Source organism: Trichoderma citrinoviride, assembly GCF_003025115.1.
Source record: "Trichoderma citrinoviride strain TUCIM 6016 unplaced genomic scaffold BBK36scaffold_12, whole genome shotgun sequence".
Classification (NCBI taxonomy): Eukaryota; Fungi; Ascomycota; class Sordariomycetes; order Hypocreales; family Hypocreaceae; genus Trichoderma; species Trichoderma citrinoviride.
Genome location: NW_020194720.1, coordinates 1,372,932 through 1,390,397, shown reverse-complemented (window position 1 = coordinate 1,390,397; position 17,466 = coordinate 1,372,932). Strand labels below are relative to the sequence as shown.

At 55.2% G+C, this 17,466-nt stretch overlaps 4 protein-coding genes across 4 annotated transcripts; 2 read left to right on the top strand and 2 right to left on the bottom strand.

Annotated features, from left to right (window-relative positions):
- Positions 1-3,593: 3,593 nt before the first annotated feature.
- BBK36DRAFT_1125858 (ferrochelatase-domain-containing protein) lies at positions 3,594-4,983 on the bottom strand (the record flags this gene model as incomplete). Its single annotated transcript, XM_024891322.1, has 3 exons — positions 3,594-4,054; positions 4,111-4,687; positions 4,756-4,983. The coding sequence occupies 3 exons, from the start codon at positions 4,981-4,983 to the stop codon at positions 3,594-3,596; spliced, it is 1,266 nt and encodes a 421-aa protein (XP_024747293.1).
- A 500-nt stretch (positions 4,984-5,483) lies between these two features.
- On the top strand, positions 5,484-7,557 carry BBK36DRAFT_1136254 (Ku DNA-binding complex, Ku70 subunit; the record flags this gene model as incomplete). Its single annotated transcript, XM_024892925.1, has 3 exons — positions 5,484-5,561; positions 5,625-6,230; positions 6,297-7,557. 3 exons carry the CDS (start codon positions 5,484-5,486, stop codon positions 7,548-7,550), a joined length of 1,938 nt encoding a protein of 645 aa, XP_024747292.1. The 3' UTR covers positions 7,551-7,557.
- Positions 7,558-7,940: 383 nt separating this feature from the next.
- BBK36DRAFT_1161917 (hypothetical protein) lies at positions 7,941-11,497 on the top strand (the record flags this gene model as incomplete). Its single annotated transcript, XM_024894408.1, has 3 exons — positions 7,941-8,841; positions 8,920-9,842; positions 9,911-11,497. The coding sequence occupies 3 exons, from the start codon at positions 7,941-7,943 to the stop codon at positions 11,495-11,497; spliced, it is 3,411 nt and encodes a 1,136-aa protein (XP_024747291.1).
- Positions 11,498-12,317: 820 nt separating this feature from the next.
- BBK36DRAFT_1181084 (MFS general substrate transporter) lies at positions 12,318-14,450 on the bottom strand (the record flags this gene model as incomplete). The annotated part of the gene is made up of 4 exons (XM_024896235.1): positions 14,219-14,450; positions 13,432-14,020; positions 13,018-13,359; positions 12,318-12,931 (listed from the first exon to the last, which is right to left on the bottom strand). Exons 1-4 carry the CDS (start codon positions 14,435-14,437, stop codon positions 12,318-12,320), a joined length of 1,764 nt encoding a protein of 587 aa, XP_024747290.1. The 5' UTR covers positions 14,438-14,450.
- Between the last annotated feature and the right edge of the window lie 3,016 nt (positions 14,451-17,466).

Below are 17,466 nucleotides of genomic sequence, written 5' to 3'. Positions count from 1 at the left end.
AAGTGCCTCGTGGCACGCCCAGAATGCCTCCTGCCCCCTCCTCGCGTCGCGGAGACGGACCACGCAGCGCCATGCAGAGCTTCAGAAGAGAGAATTATCTTACCCATATCGATGTATAAGGAGCGGCCGAAGGAAGGTTAATAAAGAATGGTAAGAAGGCTGGAGATTCTGCGCGATTGGTTAGCTGTGATGGTCGTCTCGGAGAGGAGAGCGAGCAGGAGAGGAGAAGAGGGCGCCGCCAAACGGCCAGGAGCCACGAGTCGAGAGAGCAGCTTCGTGTGGCTCTCAGGGCACATGGCAGCTGGCGCGCGCAGCAGGTGGAAGCAGGCGGACGCAGCTGGCAGCAGGCAGAGGGACGCTCCTCCGGGCTTCCTGCTCCGGCAAACGCCCTGAAGGCATCGTGCGGCGGGATCTCGACTCGACTCGGACAGGCAGAACAGCGGGAGACGACCTACCAAAGGAGAAAATGCGCTGCGACCCTAGCAGATAACGACGCGTGTCAATGGGTTCGAAGAAACGGGATCAAGAGGCAGAAACGACCGCGATGAAGAGAAGGGTAAATGTCAAAGACGCTCAACCAGCCGGAGAGGAAGTAGCAATGACGGAGGAAGTGAAGAAGTGAAGTGAAGTGCAAATGAGGCCAGTTGAGGACGAGCAGGAGGAAGGTAATTTCGGGGGTGATGACGGGGAGGAATTTGTGCTGGGCTTCTCTGGCTCTGGCCAGCGTGGTGCAGCAGCTGCTGGCAGCGACCGTTCCAGGGGGCGATGCTCCACCGCGGGCAGTACCCGGTACCTGAGGGGCCGCTGCGGCCGTCACTGACCGCGGCTGTCACTCGTACTGCGCGCTGCCACTGCGTCGGGCCATCGTACAGCGCTGCTCCAGGCACCTTTCAGTGGAGGACATTGGCACTCGACCGCTAGCAGCTGGTTCCTCGCTTCAATCTGGCGTGGTCAATCTGGCAAAAGGGGGTGCATGAGCGGGCTAGACCGCAGCGGGACTAGCGCAGTCAGGGGTCCGATTGGCCTGCTGCGCTGGTCAATTAGCAGAGGAGCTTCACGACAGGGCCTGCCTTCGCCGTTGGCCGCCGCTGATTGGCCGCAGCCGTTGGTTTCCTACGAGCCACAGCACACCCGCGCTGTGGCGCTGTACCGCATCGGGCTTGGCCCAGGTACCGGGTACTTTTCTGGAGCAGACGCGGTGCTGAGGAGCTCGTAGTGAATCAAGGTAGGTAGACCTCGAAAGCACAGTAGGACCTTGGACCAATTGAGCTCTTGGTGAAGAAAGAGACTGCAGATTGATTGCGGATCGGGCTGGAGGCGGATTCAGGTGCGGTACCGGGCGGGCAAATTTGCGTCGTCTCGGAATGTCGAGTCAAATCTCAAGGGTCGCATGACGGACGGCTTGGGGTATCTCGCTGAGACGACCCGACCGGACACGACAGGCATGGCATGGCATGGCACGAGTACAAGTACCGCTACACGCCGTCTTGGTAGTAGCAGTCGATGGACATGACTTAATTTCAGGAGCTCCAGGCAGTTTCTCTTTAGATTGCCCTGCACTCTCGCTACTCCTGTGTTCATTGTTCGTATCACCGCGCTGTTGAGCATCTACGCAGTACTTGTACCAGCGGTACCTGTACGAGCACTCGTGCGTGTCGGCTTCGTGCCCAAACTGATGGGCTCTATTAATAGGCTGGCGAGGAGCTCATCTTCATTTGCCGCGAAAGGTGAGATTGCTCTGTTTGCATCGCTCCTGGGACTCGAGTCGACACGAAACGACACGACACGACACGACACGCCGCAACGGGTATCGACAGCTGCGGTTGTACAAACACCGGAAGAATTCTTTGGCCAGCGGCTTGACGCTCCGAAAAGCAGGGGACAATTCATCCCGAAGGCTTGTGCAGGCTGAGACAAACCTCAAGTCTCCCTGCTTGGTGTAGGCATTTCACGGCGTTCGCGCCGGAGCAGGTAATGGAGAACAGAGACAGCGTTCCCGAAGCGTCGCTGCCGGCGTGACTTGGATAGTACTCAGATAAAGCAATGCAGCTGCTGTGAAACAATCAAAACGGCGCGCTGGCAAGGCCGGTCGCTGTCTGCATCCTTGTCGAGGCTAATATCCGACACGGTGCCTAATAAGACGAAGGGGGCAGGACATTGCCCATTTTAGAATTGTAGGGTAATTCATCTCGTCAGCTGGAGGATGGCAATTCCAGGATAAAGGCTGGGGATTGTCAAACATTGTTTTGAAACTCTACAGTTCATGGCTATTCAAGGTTCCTGTAGACGTCTGTATGTGGCTAACGCGAGCCCACTCAACCACCAAGCTCCAGATTTGCTTCACAGCTGCTTGAACCACAGACACGCAAACAGATGGCATCAACCGCGGTGACAAACTCCATCCAAGCCATTGAGCAGGTTCACACCTGGTTCATAGGTATGTATACATACAGATAAGCATACATATAGCCGACAGGGCAGTACATGACACCTGCAGCAATACACGCGTACGATATCCATCCAATACGAACATCACCAGCCACTGACAGTCGAGTTCCCTCGACCCTCGACTCCCGTTCTCTGGTGGTGAGACACACACACATGATCGACACGCAAAATTAGAGCTGTCTGGGAAATGCCCCACACGACAAACAATGTCATTCCCCCCACATGTCGATGAACAAGAGAAGATTCTGGGCATTTGTGGGTTGGAGAGGAGCCAAGGGAGCCTCGACGACTTCTTCTCTGCCTCTCTGCAAGTAGTACCTCTGCCTCGGTCTCATGCCTTTTCCCGCCAAGGCACTTCACAGTATCATCATCTCACGAGCAGTGCGGTATCGAGCAAAGGTGATGACAAGTGGATGAACCCTCTGACCTCCCCATTTCACAAACATCACCGGAGCATTCTAGACATGACCGCGGCCCGCCATGACTGGCCAGCGTCGCCCGTCGTATCTGCAGCCAGACGTCAGCCAGACCAACCGCCGGAACATGATGGGCTAGTTTCGCCTGTTGCTTCACCCCGTCCGCTGCAGGCCGCCCTGGTACAACTACCAGCCTCCCCATCACAAAATAATCACCAATTCGCACCGGTAGAAACCAGACTGATGCTCTCACATGGCACCAATTTAATACGGCACCCGCATCATGCTCCGTAAGTCGTGCTCTGAATGCATGTATGGAACCTTTCGCCAGTGGGTCTGGGTCAGGGTGTCCACAACTGAAGCATGACGATAGCCGAACCTGACTGTTCCTCTCCCCGGCTTCTCCAGATCTGCTCCGAGTGATCCTCACCGTGATAACGAGGCCTGGACGGGGCTTGCCATGCGTACTCGTGGTTATGTAACTGGTGAGTGTCGAATGATTAGTCTATACAAGTCTCCTTCGTATGCCGCCTGGAATTCTTGCCACTCCGCTCTATTTACACGTAATGAAGCTGTTTCGGAGGAGTGTTTTGCGGTCTATATATACGAACTGAATTACCTATATGGTGCCAGAAAGTAAGGTAGGCTGGCGAAATATACTACAGGTGCCACGCTCTCCCAGAGTCCCAATGCATGCCCATTTTCCCGTTCCGTAACCATGGTCTCAAACTAAGCCGATGATAGCGCAGCTTGTTGGCTGGCAAAGAATTTCTTTGATTCAGCACACCTCTCGCTCTTGCACGCGGGGCACCGGAGACCCATCTGCAGCGAACACGCCTGGCCAGAGCCGAGATGTGACTTTGCGAGGTCGGCGAGTGCCTGGATGAACACCGGGCTGCCGTTTAAGCTGTCCACCCGCTTGACAGTATCTGCGTGGCCGCTCTCGCCGATAACTTCAATGTCGAGTTCGTACAGCGTTTCGATGTGATCTGATGTGAAGGCAATTGGGATGAGAACGAGGTCCTTTTGACCCTTCTCGATGTAGTTCTCCACCGTGTCGGACGTCTGCGGCCCCAGCCAAGCCTTTGGGCCGACCTGCGACTGCCAGCATAACCTGTAAGGGTTGGAGAACTTGAGTCGCTCCATCACGGCTTGAACGGTGGCGGCAACTTCGCCGGGATACGGATCGCCTATTTGGTGGTTAGCTTGCAATGTCCACGCATCAAGAAGCAATTGGATACCGTACCTCTGTTGACCACGTCCATGGGCAAGCTGTGCGCTGAAAAGAGCAGAATGGCATTGCGTCTTCGTTCCTCCGGATACTCGGCCAACTTTGCCTCAATGTTCTGAGCAAAAGCCTCCACGAGGCCGGGATGCGTGGGCCATCGATCAATGACACTCCAAGTGATGGTGCCGTTGCCAGATTCCGACGCCGTCTTGCCCTCCAGCCTATGCCGCCACTTCCACAGCTCGTTTAGACTGCTGCCCGTTGTGGAACAGGAGTACTGCGGGTATTGGGTGAATGCGACTGCTCTGCCTCCCTTGCCGTTTCCGAAGCCGTCTGCCAACAGCTTGTGGTACATCTCCTCGGTCAATGGGTTGGCGTAGCGAAAGGCGACGTATGGCTTGTGCGGCGCCGTTTCGGGACTGATCTTGTCTAGGATCTTGCACATCTCCTCGCTCTGGTATTCCGACCATTTTCGAATCGGAGAGCCGCCTCCAATGGCGCCGTACTGCTTCTGGATCTTTGGTGTTCGTCGAGCGGAGATCAATGGCCCGAGATAGGACTGGAGTCTGCCCAAGGGAATCAGGTCACCGTCGGCCTTTCATGGTCAGCCCACCTTGTAACTAGCACAATGCATATCGGGCAAGGCAATAATGTTCAACATACAAAGAGTCGACTCAAAAAGTCTCCAACCTCAGGGAGCGTCGAGGGCCCGCCCATGTTAAGGAAGACCATGGCGGTTGGACCCTTGGAGCCAGTCGCATCTTGCGTCACAGGATGGACGGGCGTCGCCAGGTGTCTGGCATGGCTGGCAAGCTGCGACAGCGCAACAGGCGATGCTGCGCTTCTTGACAATCCCTTGGAGAATTGCTGTGTGGTGAGCCGTAACGCCATGGTGAGATGCCGGGTGCGGGAGGATGAGAGGATTAGAGAGAGAAAAGACCGGGCATTGCGGGAAACCAGAGGCAAACAATTACCCGTCGAGGCTGTCAGACACCGATGCGCCGAGATCACAGAGACAAGCTCCGAGAGTGGCAATCGAGCAAAGCGGGAGGTGACGGAGAGATAGGACAGTACTCCCTGGCTGGGTCGGTTGCTCACTCGGCGCATGCTCGGCAGCAGGTACCTCGCTATCGGACCCTGAACGGGCGCCGGCCAATAAGACTGTCCGCAATCGTGATGAGCTTCACGTGACTTCGCGGATCCCTGTCGCATTCTGCCTAGGCTCGTCGCGTTTGCGGGAGCTTGGCGGCGCATCCACTTGCGATGCTGAGCTGAGCGGTTGCCTGGCATTGATTCTCTCTTATTGCAGTGAATGAACGCTGGGTTTGTCACTTTTTTATCATCTCGAAGGGGGAATAAACAAGTCGGATTTTACACAACGTCAGGGAACAATGGCGGATACACAAAAGGATTGGAGGAGGGATGAACACGACGAGGATGATGAAGCAGAGCAGGAGCTCGATGAGGCTGTAAGTCGCCGCGAGGCGCATCTGGGCTGACAAGCGCCATCTGACACTCATTCTCCCATCCAGGGCCTCAAGGCGCAGAAAGATGCAATTATCCTGGCCATTGAAGTCAGTCCGTCGATGCTTGAGCCTCCGCCAGTCTCCGGCTCTAGAAAAGCTGATCGGGACAGCCCCGTTCAAGCTGCGCTGAAATGCGCCCGCCATCTGATGGAGCAGCGCATCATCTCCAATCCCAAGGACATGATGGGAATCCTCCTCTTTGGCACAGAGAAGACCAAGTTTCGGGAAGACAATGGCCGTAGTGGGCTTGGATACCCGAACTGCTACCTCTTTATGGACCTGGACATTCCGGCTGCTGAGGACGTCAAAGCGTTGAAGGCGCTGACTGAGGATGAAGACGAAGACGAAGTGCTGAAGCCAGCCACCACTGATACAGTTTCCATGTCAAACGTGCTGTTTTGCGCCAACCAGATATTCACCACAAAGGCAGCCAACTTTGGTAGCCGCCGGCTATTCATTGTCACGGACAATGATGACCCGCACGCGTCGGACAAGGCGGCGAGGTCTGCTGCTGCTGTTCGAGCAAAGGACCTGTACGATTTGGGCATTACGATTGACTTGTTCCCAATCACCACAGGTGACTCCAAGTTTGATCTCACCAAATTCTATGATGTAGGCCTCGTCTCTTCACTTTATCATCACCTCCTCTGCCATGACATGGGCTAACGACGAAACAAGGACATTGTCTATCGCGACCCGAATGCCGAGGCCAATCGCACCGAAGTGCGGACCTCTAAATCGGGCGATGGATTGTCTCTCCTCAACTCACTCATTTCAAACATTAATTCTAAGCAGACGCCGAAGCGGGCATTATTTCATCTGCCATTCGAAATTGCGCCTGGACTCCGGATAACCGTCAAGGGCTACAACATTGTGCATCGGCAAACGCCGGCGAGGACGTGCTACATCTGGCTTGACGGAGAAAAAGCTCAGATTGCGACAGGCGAAACGACAAGAGTCGCAGAGGATTCGGCCAGAACGGTCGAGAAACAAGAGATCAAGAAGGCCTACAAGTTTGGTGGCGAATATGTATACTTTACGCCCGAGGAGCAGAAGAAGCTCCGGGATTTTGGGGCGCCCACGATCCGGATCATCGGTTTCAAGAAGCGCAGCAATATTCCTGTCTGGGCAAGCGTCAAGAAGTCGACCTTTATCTTTCCAAGCGAAGAGGACTACATCGGATCGACCCGCGTGTTTTCAGCCCTTTGGCAGAAGCTCCTGAAGGACGACAAGATTGGCCTCGCTTGGTGCGTGCTTCGATCCAACGCACAGCCCATGTTTGCCGCTCTGATCCCATCAAGAGAGCAATCTGAGGACGATGCCGGAACGCCATACCTGCCAGCTGGCCTGTGGCTGTATCCTCTCCCCACCGCCGACGACCTGCGAGACATCAGCGTCGAACGAAAGCTAGACTGCTCAGAGGATCTCAAGACCAAAATGAGGGTGATTGTTCAACAGCTCAATCTTCCCAAGGGCGTATATAACCCACTCAAGTACCCGAACCCGGCTCTTCAATGGCACTATAAGATCCTTCAGACCCTCGCCTTGGAAGAGGAGATGCCGGAGGAGCCCGAAGACTTGACGGAGCCTAAAAGCAAAGCAATAAGCAAGCGGGCCGGAGGTTATCTGGAGGAATGGTCCGAGACGTTGAGAGATGAGGCGGAAAGGGCCACTCGATCCAGGTCCTTGAAACGAGAGATTGAAGATGATGCCCCAGAGCGCCCCGCAAAGCAGAGAAAGGCAGCCGCAGAGAAGCCCAGCGGGTCGACTTTCAGCATGGCGCAACTCAGGGATGCCATTGAGAACGGGAGCATCTCGAAGATGACAGTGGTACAGCTCAAGGACGTTGCCGGCGCCAGGGGGCTCAGCACAAGTGGTAAGAAGGCTGACTTGTTGGAACGGATAGAGCAATGGGTTGAGGAGAACAGCTGAGGAGATGAATTCTGAATATTGTATGAGCGTACTGTGTGATTTATGCTTCTTGTACTAGCCACAGGCGAGAATGGGGCTTTTGTCTGCTATTCTGATTGTATACTACATGGAATCAAAATTGATGACTGAATGATGCTTGTATCGAAGTTCTCACCGCATACTCACTTACATGACGACATGGACGCTCTTTGTTCCTGTCTGCGCATAGGGATGGATGGCTGGGTGATTGATTGGTCTCCTACAAGAATTCACTACCTTACTGTGGCCCTGTTCAATGTGACTATTGCCCGACGAAGATACTATTTGCAGCATTTCAAAACATCAAATATCACGAGCAGTGATGTAGTAGGCGAAATGCGTCATGAAGCGGAAACAAATCCATGTACCAGCATGGCGGCTGTGCCAGCGAAAACGCGAGGCGAGGGCGTGTACATGTACCTGACGCGTGATAGCGCTGGGCGCACGCCCCCTCCGGCTTGGGGCACCCCCGTCACTTTCTTCCAGGATCGCAATCCGGCATCACCACCAAATCCGCCATGGTTGCCAACGCCAGCATACCCCGACTTTGAGGATACGTGCACATATCCAAACCCGCCCTCGCCGCCATCGAATTGCCGGCTGTCGCTCTCGCCTCAGCAGCAGCTGCTCGACCCGGCCACGTACCTGCAGAGCCTCCGCAGCGCGCAATCGCCCACGGCCTGGGGCAGACGGTCCATGGATTTCCTCTCCAGCTTCAACTTCCGCGACGAGGAACCGGCCAGGCTCGACAGCCAACTGTGCGGCTCCGTCGAGGAGCTGCAGTCGCGGCTGCGGAATGCCTTTGACGGCAAGGTCAGCGAGACCCGGGCGGAGCGAGTTGCGACACGGCTGGAGCTCGCGGCGTCGGTCGAGCTCACGATTGGGACTGCGGCGGAGGGGGACGGCGGCCGGGGGCTGGAGGGGCTGAGCAGCAACCTGGATCCGTCGTTGGGGGGAGCGCCTTCGACGGGCGCCTTCGGGACCGCGGACGGGGGGCAGGCGGGCCGCGTGGTGGTCGTGAGCGAGGCGCTGATGAACCAGCCGGCCGACGATCCAGTGCTGCAGCGGTCCATTGCCAACCAGCTCGTGGCGGGCGTCGGGCAGGTCGACGGGAGCGAGTGGGCGGTGCGCGAGATGTCGCGGGCGACTCGGGACTGGGTCTTTTCGTATGTGTGCAAGGGCTCGATGCAGCATTGGCAACGACAGCACAAGAGCCAGGCCAAGCCGCTGGTTGCCGACTACTCACAGAGGGAGATTGACCCTCTGCTCGCAAGTGAGCATCTCCCCCATCACGCAACAGTCCTGGGGGAGGGCTGTTCTTTTTTGATTGCGCTGCTAACATGGCATGCAGGTCGGCCTGCGTTTCACTGTCGGGGGTCACTCGTCATTTCCTTTTCTCGAAATACTAGGACCATTTCCATAGACTATGACCACATCCCACTCCATCGCACAGTCTCTGAGCTCGCGACCCTCTTCAAGCCCCCGCCCCCACGGCGTCCCCTCCCCAACCCAGAGAAGCAGCCCAAGCAGCCAAAAGCGCCCAAGACGCCAAAGCAGCCAGGCTCGTCGAGGAAGAAGAAGAAGGATGCTGCCGACCAGACACCGGGAGGCGAGGGTGCCAGCAAGCCGAGGAAATGGAAGCGAAAGACGGACGACGTCGGGGCTGCGGGAGAGCAGTCTCAGTCTCGGGGCGTTGACGGCACTCAGCCGGGAGGGGATGGTAGCGCTACTGGCCAGCAGCAGAATGGTCCAGATGGTCAAGCTGGTCAAGCGGCTGCCCCGAATTCGGCTGCAGGGCTGCTCATTATCAATGTCTCGCCCGAGGAGGCGGAGCGACGACGAAACGTTGCCATGCTCATGCTTCAGGGTGCGGGCGTCGACCCAGATTCGCTCTCTCCAGAGCAGTTCAACATCTTTGCGAACCAGTCCCCAGAGCTGCAAAAGGAGTCGCTTAACATGCTCGTTAAGTATGGCGCAGAGCGTCTCCGCATTGTACATCCTGGGAACAAGGAAGGGTCTGCTCCGCCGTCGGCCTCGAACGCGTCCTCTACCCCTGCGACTCAGAGCAACATACAAGGGAGCTCGTCTGGCCCCGTCACTACGAATGAGCTGGTGCTACAGACTTCCACGAAGAAGAGCCGAAAGAAGAATCAGGCTGCGAATAACGATGTCGAAGAAGAGGAGAATGCCGATTCAACCGCCAAGAAGTCGAGACGCAAGGGGCCGAGCAAGTCAAGAACTGCCTGTGCTCAGTGTAAACAGCGCAGAGTCAAGGTAAGCAGCAACATTTGTGGTCTCATCTGCTTTCGGAAACCGTGCTGATGCTAACGGGTGATGTTCAGTGTCCGAGAGAATTGCCACTATGTAGCGGTTGCCGTGAGGCAGGCTTAATATGCGAATATGCAGCCCCTAAGCCAAAGAAGCAAAAATCCAACGCCATCATCACGACAGAGGATGAGCAAGAGGAAAACGAAGAAGACGAAACGGGGGTAGAAGAACAGGACGAGCCGCAGCTGGTAGACCAGCAGCTGCAGGAGGATGCAGAGGGCTACCCTGATCTGGCCGATGACTCTGTGGCCGACTGGGAACATGGCAGTGCTCCGCCGAGCTTTTTCCACACCACGACCATGGGAGTATCCGAGGCGGACGCCTCGCAGCCTCCACACCAGACCACCAGCGTTCCGCTATCGAATCTCATCTTGCCCACGGGACGCACGTTTTATCCCAACATCTCAACGCCAGAAATGCAGGAGCAGACGTTGACGCAGCCAGTAGCTCAGGAACCGAGAAAAAAGCCAGCCAAGGCCGCGGCAAAGGGATCCGGGCGTAACGTGAGGACAGCTCTACCAAACGAAAGCCACAGCTCCTTGCACTCCTCCACAGGAGCCTCAGAATGGAATGGCAGCGCCAATCCCGTCACGCAGGCGGCAGCGGTTGTAGCAGCAGTCGTGACATCTATGCAGGACCAACCGCACCGTGAGCCAACCTATCAGATGGCAGACTCTAGCCGGAACAATTCCTGGCGTCCCTCTGCAATTCCCCAGACACTGGATCATGCACAGCAACAGACTGTGGCCGGAGCATCAGTGCAGCGCACCAAGACGGCATCGCCGATGAATGACAGACCGCGCTCCCGGACGGCCAAGCACCCGAAACAAGGCATGGTTCACAAGACGTCGCCCGCGAATGCCTACCAGAGCCCAAACATGGGGGATCAGCATCAACCGCCGCAACAACAACAACAGCAGCAACAGCAACAGCAGCAGAGCACCCACGGATCAGGGCTGCAGGCGCCGAGCGGCATGGCTGGCTCGGGGTCGTACAACAGCTACGATCGGTATTCCAGCTCCAGAGCACCGGATACCTCCTCGAGCGATAGAATCACGTATGAGCCGTACTCGTACCAGAGAGACACGACTGGCACTACTTCGTATACCAGCTATAACCACAACTCTCACTCGACCTCGACAACGACGACGGCCGCCAACATGTCCTCGGCGACGATGTCGTCTGCAGATCGGACGGGCTCGCAGTCATACGGCTCCTATTCGAACCCCCAGTCTCGGAACATCTCGCACGCCAACCAGACATCGCATGTGGGATCGAGGGGACCTGCACAAGCTCAAGACTATGGCAACAACAGCTCGGACTTGGGACGCAGCTCCCGACAGACCTTTAACATGCGACCGGGTCAGAAATCGATGAAGCAGGACCGCGGCTATTCGGCATATCCATCGCAGATTCAGCACCAGCAACAGCACACTCAACAGCAGCAGCAGCACACCCAGCAGCAGCATACTCAGCAGCACACGCAGCAAGCGAGCCAGCATCAGGCGTGGTATGGCTTCAATAGCCAGTCTGGAGGCGCCTTTGCGTCGAATGGTGGGCACGGATCAAACTACAGCTGGAACATGCCAGGTGATTCATAGCGTGGAAACGGCGGCTGCATATCTCTCTTTTGCCTTCTTCTCTCTCACCTTGCTAGAGGGGAGCACTTTCTCGCACATCTTTCTTCAGCCTCTGTTCTTCTTTGGGTGGAAGCAGAAAGGAGAAGCAGGGATTGTATGCCTGAGGGGTTTCTCTTTTCCCCCCCATTTGGTTGACGGCGCAACGGGTGACTTTGTCTCGAAGAACAAGTTCTTTTTCCATCTTTCGCTCTGTTTTTTCTTCTCGCTGGCATGACCTGACTCTTATCGCTCTGTTGAGAGGTTGTATGAGTTGTCGGTCTTCAAGGTTGGGGGGGGGGGGGTTCAAGCACTTTGCTTGCCCGTTTGCCCCCGTTTGCCCTCTTTTTCTTTTTGTGTGGTGTGAAAGGGACGTCGAGTTCAATACCTATTTGTATGTATGTACGTTCATGTCAGGTCTATGGAGGGCCGAGGTCATTAAGGATCACAATAGGTAGGAACGATAGCCGTTGCGAAATGCGAAGCCAATGGCATATAGCTCTATGATGACGCCTGCACCTCTCTGGTTTCTTTCTTATTTGCAGTGGAGAGAAGTCGCTTTGTCGTGACATTACTATAGTACTCATGAAAGTCTAGCTATGAATTAACATGACTTGTTGAAGCCATTCAGATGATGAATGAAGTTTCCCCTCCTCCCCCCATCCCAATATAAACGCAGACTCAAAACCAACCAAAAGCCGTGGGTATTCATGAATCCCTTGCCCCCCATCACCTCCCCCCCCCCTATCCTCCCCATCCCAAAACCCATTGTTGAAAAACAAAAAACCCTCCTCCTTCTCTCAACTCACCCAGTCTTCTCCTCCGCAACAGGCTCCTCCACCGGCTCCCCATGATCCGCAAACTTACTCAACTTCCTCAGCCTAGCACCATAAAAGTACAGCAACCAAATGCCAATGATGCCAATGACGCTCAACCCGCCCAGCAAGCTCACGCCGCGCCCGACGCCGAGGTTGTGGAACAGCGGATGCGCAAAGAGCACGCTCCCGCACGCGAGCGCGCTCCTGAAGAAGTCGTTGGCGGCGAACAGGCTCGCCGCGTAGCGCGGGTAGCTCAGCGGGATGTAGACGAAGATGGCCTGCATGACGATGAAGACGGTGGCGCCGTAGATGGTGATGCCGATGGTGGGCACGATCCAGTGGATGCTGGCGCGGGCGGTCCAGGCGAAGAGGAAGAGGCCGATGGTCGGGCCGACGGAGGCGGGCAGGGCGGGGATGAGGCGGTCTTCCTGGACCGGCCAGCCGAACTTTTCGATGCGCGGGTTCATGTAGAAGTAGATGTAGGCGGTGTAGATGACGATGCCGATGATGCAGGAGACGAGGATGCAGAGGAAGACGAGGCCGACTTCGCCGAGGTTCATGCCGTAGAAGACGGGGTAGACGAGGGGGAAGACTTCGAAGACTGTTGGGTGGGTGTGTGTGTTAGAGGTTGTTTTGCTTCTACTACAAGAGATCAAAGTTGATAATAGGGGTGAAGAGGGAACGTACATGAATAGTAGATGCCGTAGATGATGGCGGTATACACCTGCACAAACAGCACGGCCGGGTCCTTCATGGTAATCTCCATCGGCTTGATGAGCGCATCGAGGAAGATGTCCTTGGGGTGGATGTTGCGCTGGTCAATCTCGCTCTGGGACATGAAGCGCGCGCTGCCGGTGAGCCTGCGCAGGCGGCGGGCGCGGCGGAGCAGGATGTTGGCGCTGCTCGTCTCGGGGAGGAAGAGGAACATGGCGACGAAGACGGGGGCCGAGGCCCAGAGGGACTCGAAGAGGGACCAGCGCCAGGACTCGGCGGGGACGGCGAAGCCGCTGAGGAGAGGGCCGAGGGCGGCTGTTGAGGATGAGAGTCAGCATACTATCTGTAAATGCGAGAATAGGGGGGCAGGGAAGGGGGAAGTCTTACGTCCACAGTATGCGGCGGCGACCCAGGACATCATGGCATACGGCAGCGCCATCAGGGTATACATGTCTCCCAGCGAAGCACCTCCCGACGCCAGACACGGCGACCCAAAGAAGCCCTGCAGGAACCGCAGCACCATCAAGCCGGGGTAATTGGGCGCAAACGCCGTCGGGATGGAGATGATGACGAAGAGGAACATGGTGACGATGTACACGGGGTTCCGGCCAATGATGGGAATCTCGCTCAGGGGCGAGAAGATGAGCGGCCCCATGCCGTAGCCGAGGACGTAGATGGACAGGCCGAGCGTGGCCTTGAGCTCGCTGACGTGGAAGCGGTTCTCGATGCCGCCCTCGGAGGTGGTGTAGATGGCCGAGGTGGTGTAGACGACAAAGGTGTAGAGGCAGATGATGACGTTGACGGCGAGGCGCTTGTTGCGCGTCCAGTTGTAGGGGTTGTCCGGGTCGTCGGTGTAGTACCAGTCGACGAGGATGGCGCCGTCCTTTGTCGTCTGCGGGACGATGGGCAGCGACTGCGACTTCTCCAGGCTGTGCTCCTCGTCCTCCTCCAGCCGGCGGGCCGTCATGTCGCCCAGCTCCGAGCGCTGGGCGTGCTCGTGCGAGACGAGGTGCTCGTGGTGGTGGTGCTCGTGGTCCTGCGAGTGCGCCCGGCCCCTTGGTTGGCCCCGGCCCGAGTCTTCTGCTGGGAACTCTTCTTCATCTTTGGGGGCACGAGATGGAGGCGGGGATGAGGCCCGGCGGGTGCTGCTGCCGTCGGATGGGGCGCGCAGGACGCCGCCGGTTTCTTCCTTGTCCTCGGCGGCGGCCGTGGAGGCGTCGGAGCCGGAGCCGTTGTGGCTGTGGGAGTCGGTGACGGACTCGCCGTTGAGGAGCTGGATCCAGGGCTCCGGGAGCTGGAAGTCGGCTCGCTCTTCCGGGTACTTGAAGTACTTGTTCTTGGTGACCCAGCGGATGACTTGCCCGATGGGGGCGTCGCGGATGATGTCCGCCATGGTTAGGGGGGGGAGGAGTGTGCTTTTGGTTTTGCTCAGGACGATATGTGTGTTGATGGAGTATGTCCTCTCTATATATGTATAAAGGACGGTCTTGTAACCGTTATTGTGATCGTTATGGTTATCAGAGCTGGCGAGACTGAAGCAAAGCTTGTATGATGGCGTATAAGTCGATGCTGTATACCTTATGCTGTGTTGCTGTATACCAAGAGACTCGTGTAAGTAAAGCAACCTGGGGGTCGAATAGGCTATCTCCTCACGAGGAACAAGAAAGCCCAAAGTTTCTGGAATGTCTTGTTCTACCCTTTCCTTGCCAGCCTCCCCGGGAACCCAAACGGCCACAAAGCCTCGTTCTTATATCTCACAGCAAGCCAAGCTCTCACTCCCTCCAGCTCCTGACACTAGCCAACTCAAAGCTTTCTCTTGCTGTGTAATCCAAAAACCTCTCCCCCCCCCGGACTAGGTTAAAGATTCGGATAGATTCGTACAGCCATTCTCCATCTATTTGGGTCCCACGGGTAATCGTAGACCTACCTTATTCCCTTTGGCCTTTTGCGTTTTTGCTCCATCAGCCCTAGGACCAACGAGGCGGGACTGCACTCCCCCCTTGTCAATGCAACACATACATGTACATAGCACACTTGCCAACTTACTAGATACGAGTTCAACTTCACCTTCGGACGCGAGTCCAGTAGGAGCCGAAAAGCTGGGCGGCGTAAGCACAAGCACCGCATAACCCCGAGGAAGGCGTGGAATGTGGGCGTATTTTTTCCATGTTTTTCTTTACAAAGCAATGCACGCATCATAACATCATGGCTAACAGCCATCCGTGTCTGTGCCCCCTTTAGTGTAGACGCCGCGTCCACCGAAGAAAGCCATATAGCTATCCTCCGAGAAGGGAGGAGTTTTTGATAGCCAGATACTTGGTACTAGTGGTATGTAAGGTAGGTAGTTTAGCTATTACAAGATATACACCCCCCCCTTCGGCACACGGAGTTTTGGGGGTTAAGCTTAGTAAAGCCCGGCATTTGATCGGACGCCGGAGGTATGTACTACTGTATCTGGTAGTCGTAGTGCCCGGTGCGTGAGGCTGTGGAGTTGACGATGAGTTGATGTGCGGTTTGCGAGCCGTGCAGATTCGGCGATTTTTTTGATGCGACGGATCTTGCTTGTTAAGCCCGATGTGGTTCTTGATTCGGACCCTTTTGTGTAGCATTATTAAGGTAGAGATGGCATCTTGTTGTGCGAATCCTTTGGCATGCATGGCGTGTACCTGTTGATTGGTTGGTTGGCATGTGTCTTAGATGGACGGGGCAAGGCTACTACTACTGTACTATCTTGGAAGCTTTAGCTCGACAAGTGCCGGACTTGGAGCATCACTAGTAATCGGAATAATGGTCCATGAAAAGAAGAAGGAAAAGGAACCGTCAACCGCTTACCAACCAGATCCTTCACAATAAAGGCCCTATACTGATACGCATTCTGGTTTAGAGCAGCCCTTCTTTTTGCCAAATGGGGGCAATAGTCGGCATGCTCAGTTACACAACCTAGAGATTTCGGAGTAAGGCGACTGGACGTTTGCAGATTCACCTCTTTTTATCATGCAGGATGACGTTGCCGCTGGTCTAGAACCGCTGGAATCTTGCTGCACATCTACTATCGAATCTGCAGACCCTGGTCACTGTTGCATCCGCCCTGGTTGTATTGTATTGTATTGTATTGATAACCAAGACGATCTGTTTCACTCTAACAGTTATTAGAAGCCCGTGAAAAGACGAAACAAGAGGAAAAATGATCGAATCCTTCATGACAAATTGTTGATGCATCTTTCCGTGTCTCGCTGTTTCTTTCCCCTTTCCATCTCGTAATCCCCTCCTCTCTCTTCTCGTCAAGGCATTGCAGCGTAATTAGTCCAACCCCACGAAAGGTAAATCATTGTGTCAGATTTTGAAGCCTCGCCAGCTTTGCATCCGGCCAAACTCTGTTTCCTTCTCCGCGATCTTCATACGAAGCAGAAACAATGAGATACATAGCCGTCGTTTGAATAACGGTTCATTTGCCCCATTTGGAAAATGCTCGTTGCCAATCCCTCGGGTTCAGCTCATTTTGACTTCTTACCCTCGCTTTCTCTTTCTCACTCAAACCAACTCGCACTCGCTTCCGTCTGTCCTTTTCCTCCTCTTCATCATCATCATCATCAGCTTCATGATCATCATTTGCTCCGCCTCATAAAATCCACAAGCCGTTGAACTTAACAAGTCCCCTAAGCACAGTAGCCTCGTAAAAAAAACTTCACTTACACCTCACGCAAAACCTCACATAAATCCGAACCCATTCTCTCTCTCTCTCTCTCTCTCTCTCATTCTGTCCCTCTCTACCGTCCTCATGTTACCTCCTAAACCCGCAAGCCATCTTCACATCATCCCGCTAGTAGTACCGACTGTAAGATAACGAGCCCGTTTCCTCTCCAACAAGCCCCAGAATCAGCAGCCACCCACGCATTAATAATTGCCTTGCGGCCCATCACAGTTCACCACTTGTCAGCGCCACCGTGTGCCGCTTCGCTTCGTTCTTGTTCTTTTTCAAATCTTCAATCAACTATCTATCTAGACTATGATGTGCCGCGAATCCTTCCAACCTTGGTTTTTTTATTTCTTGATTACTATTCATTCACCTCGGAATTGCGAGCCCTCTATGCAGCCTAACATACATACATACATAGGTCAGTTGTTAAGGGGTCTGAGCCGGTGAGTCACCTCGGAGTGACGATACGCCGCCTCTCTGTCATCCTGCCCATCCTTTCGAACTGCATCTTTCCCAACATGTCGCCATGATCCCTGTCCCGTTTACACGTTGCCGGGCCCCAGCCCAGCTACCCAAGGCGCCGGCTCCCCGTGCCGCCCGACTGTCCCGGGAAGAAGACGCAAAACCAAACCCTACTTCTCTCGGCGGTGCATCGCAATTGGCTGCTTCGTTTTTGTTTTTTTTTTTTTTTTTTTTTTTTTTTTTTTTTTTTTTTTTTTTTTTTT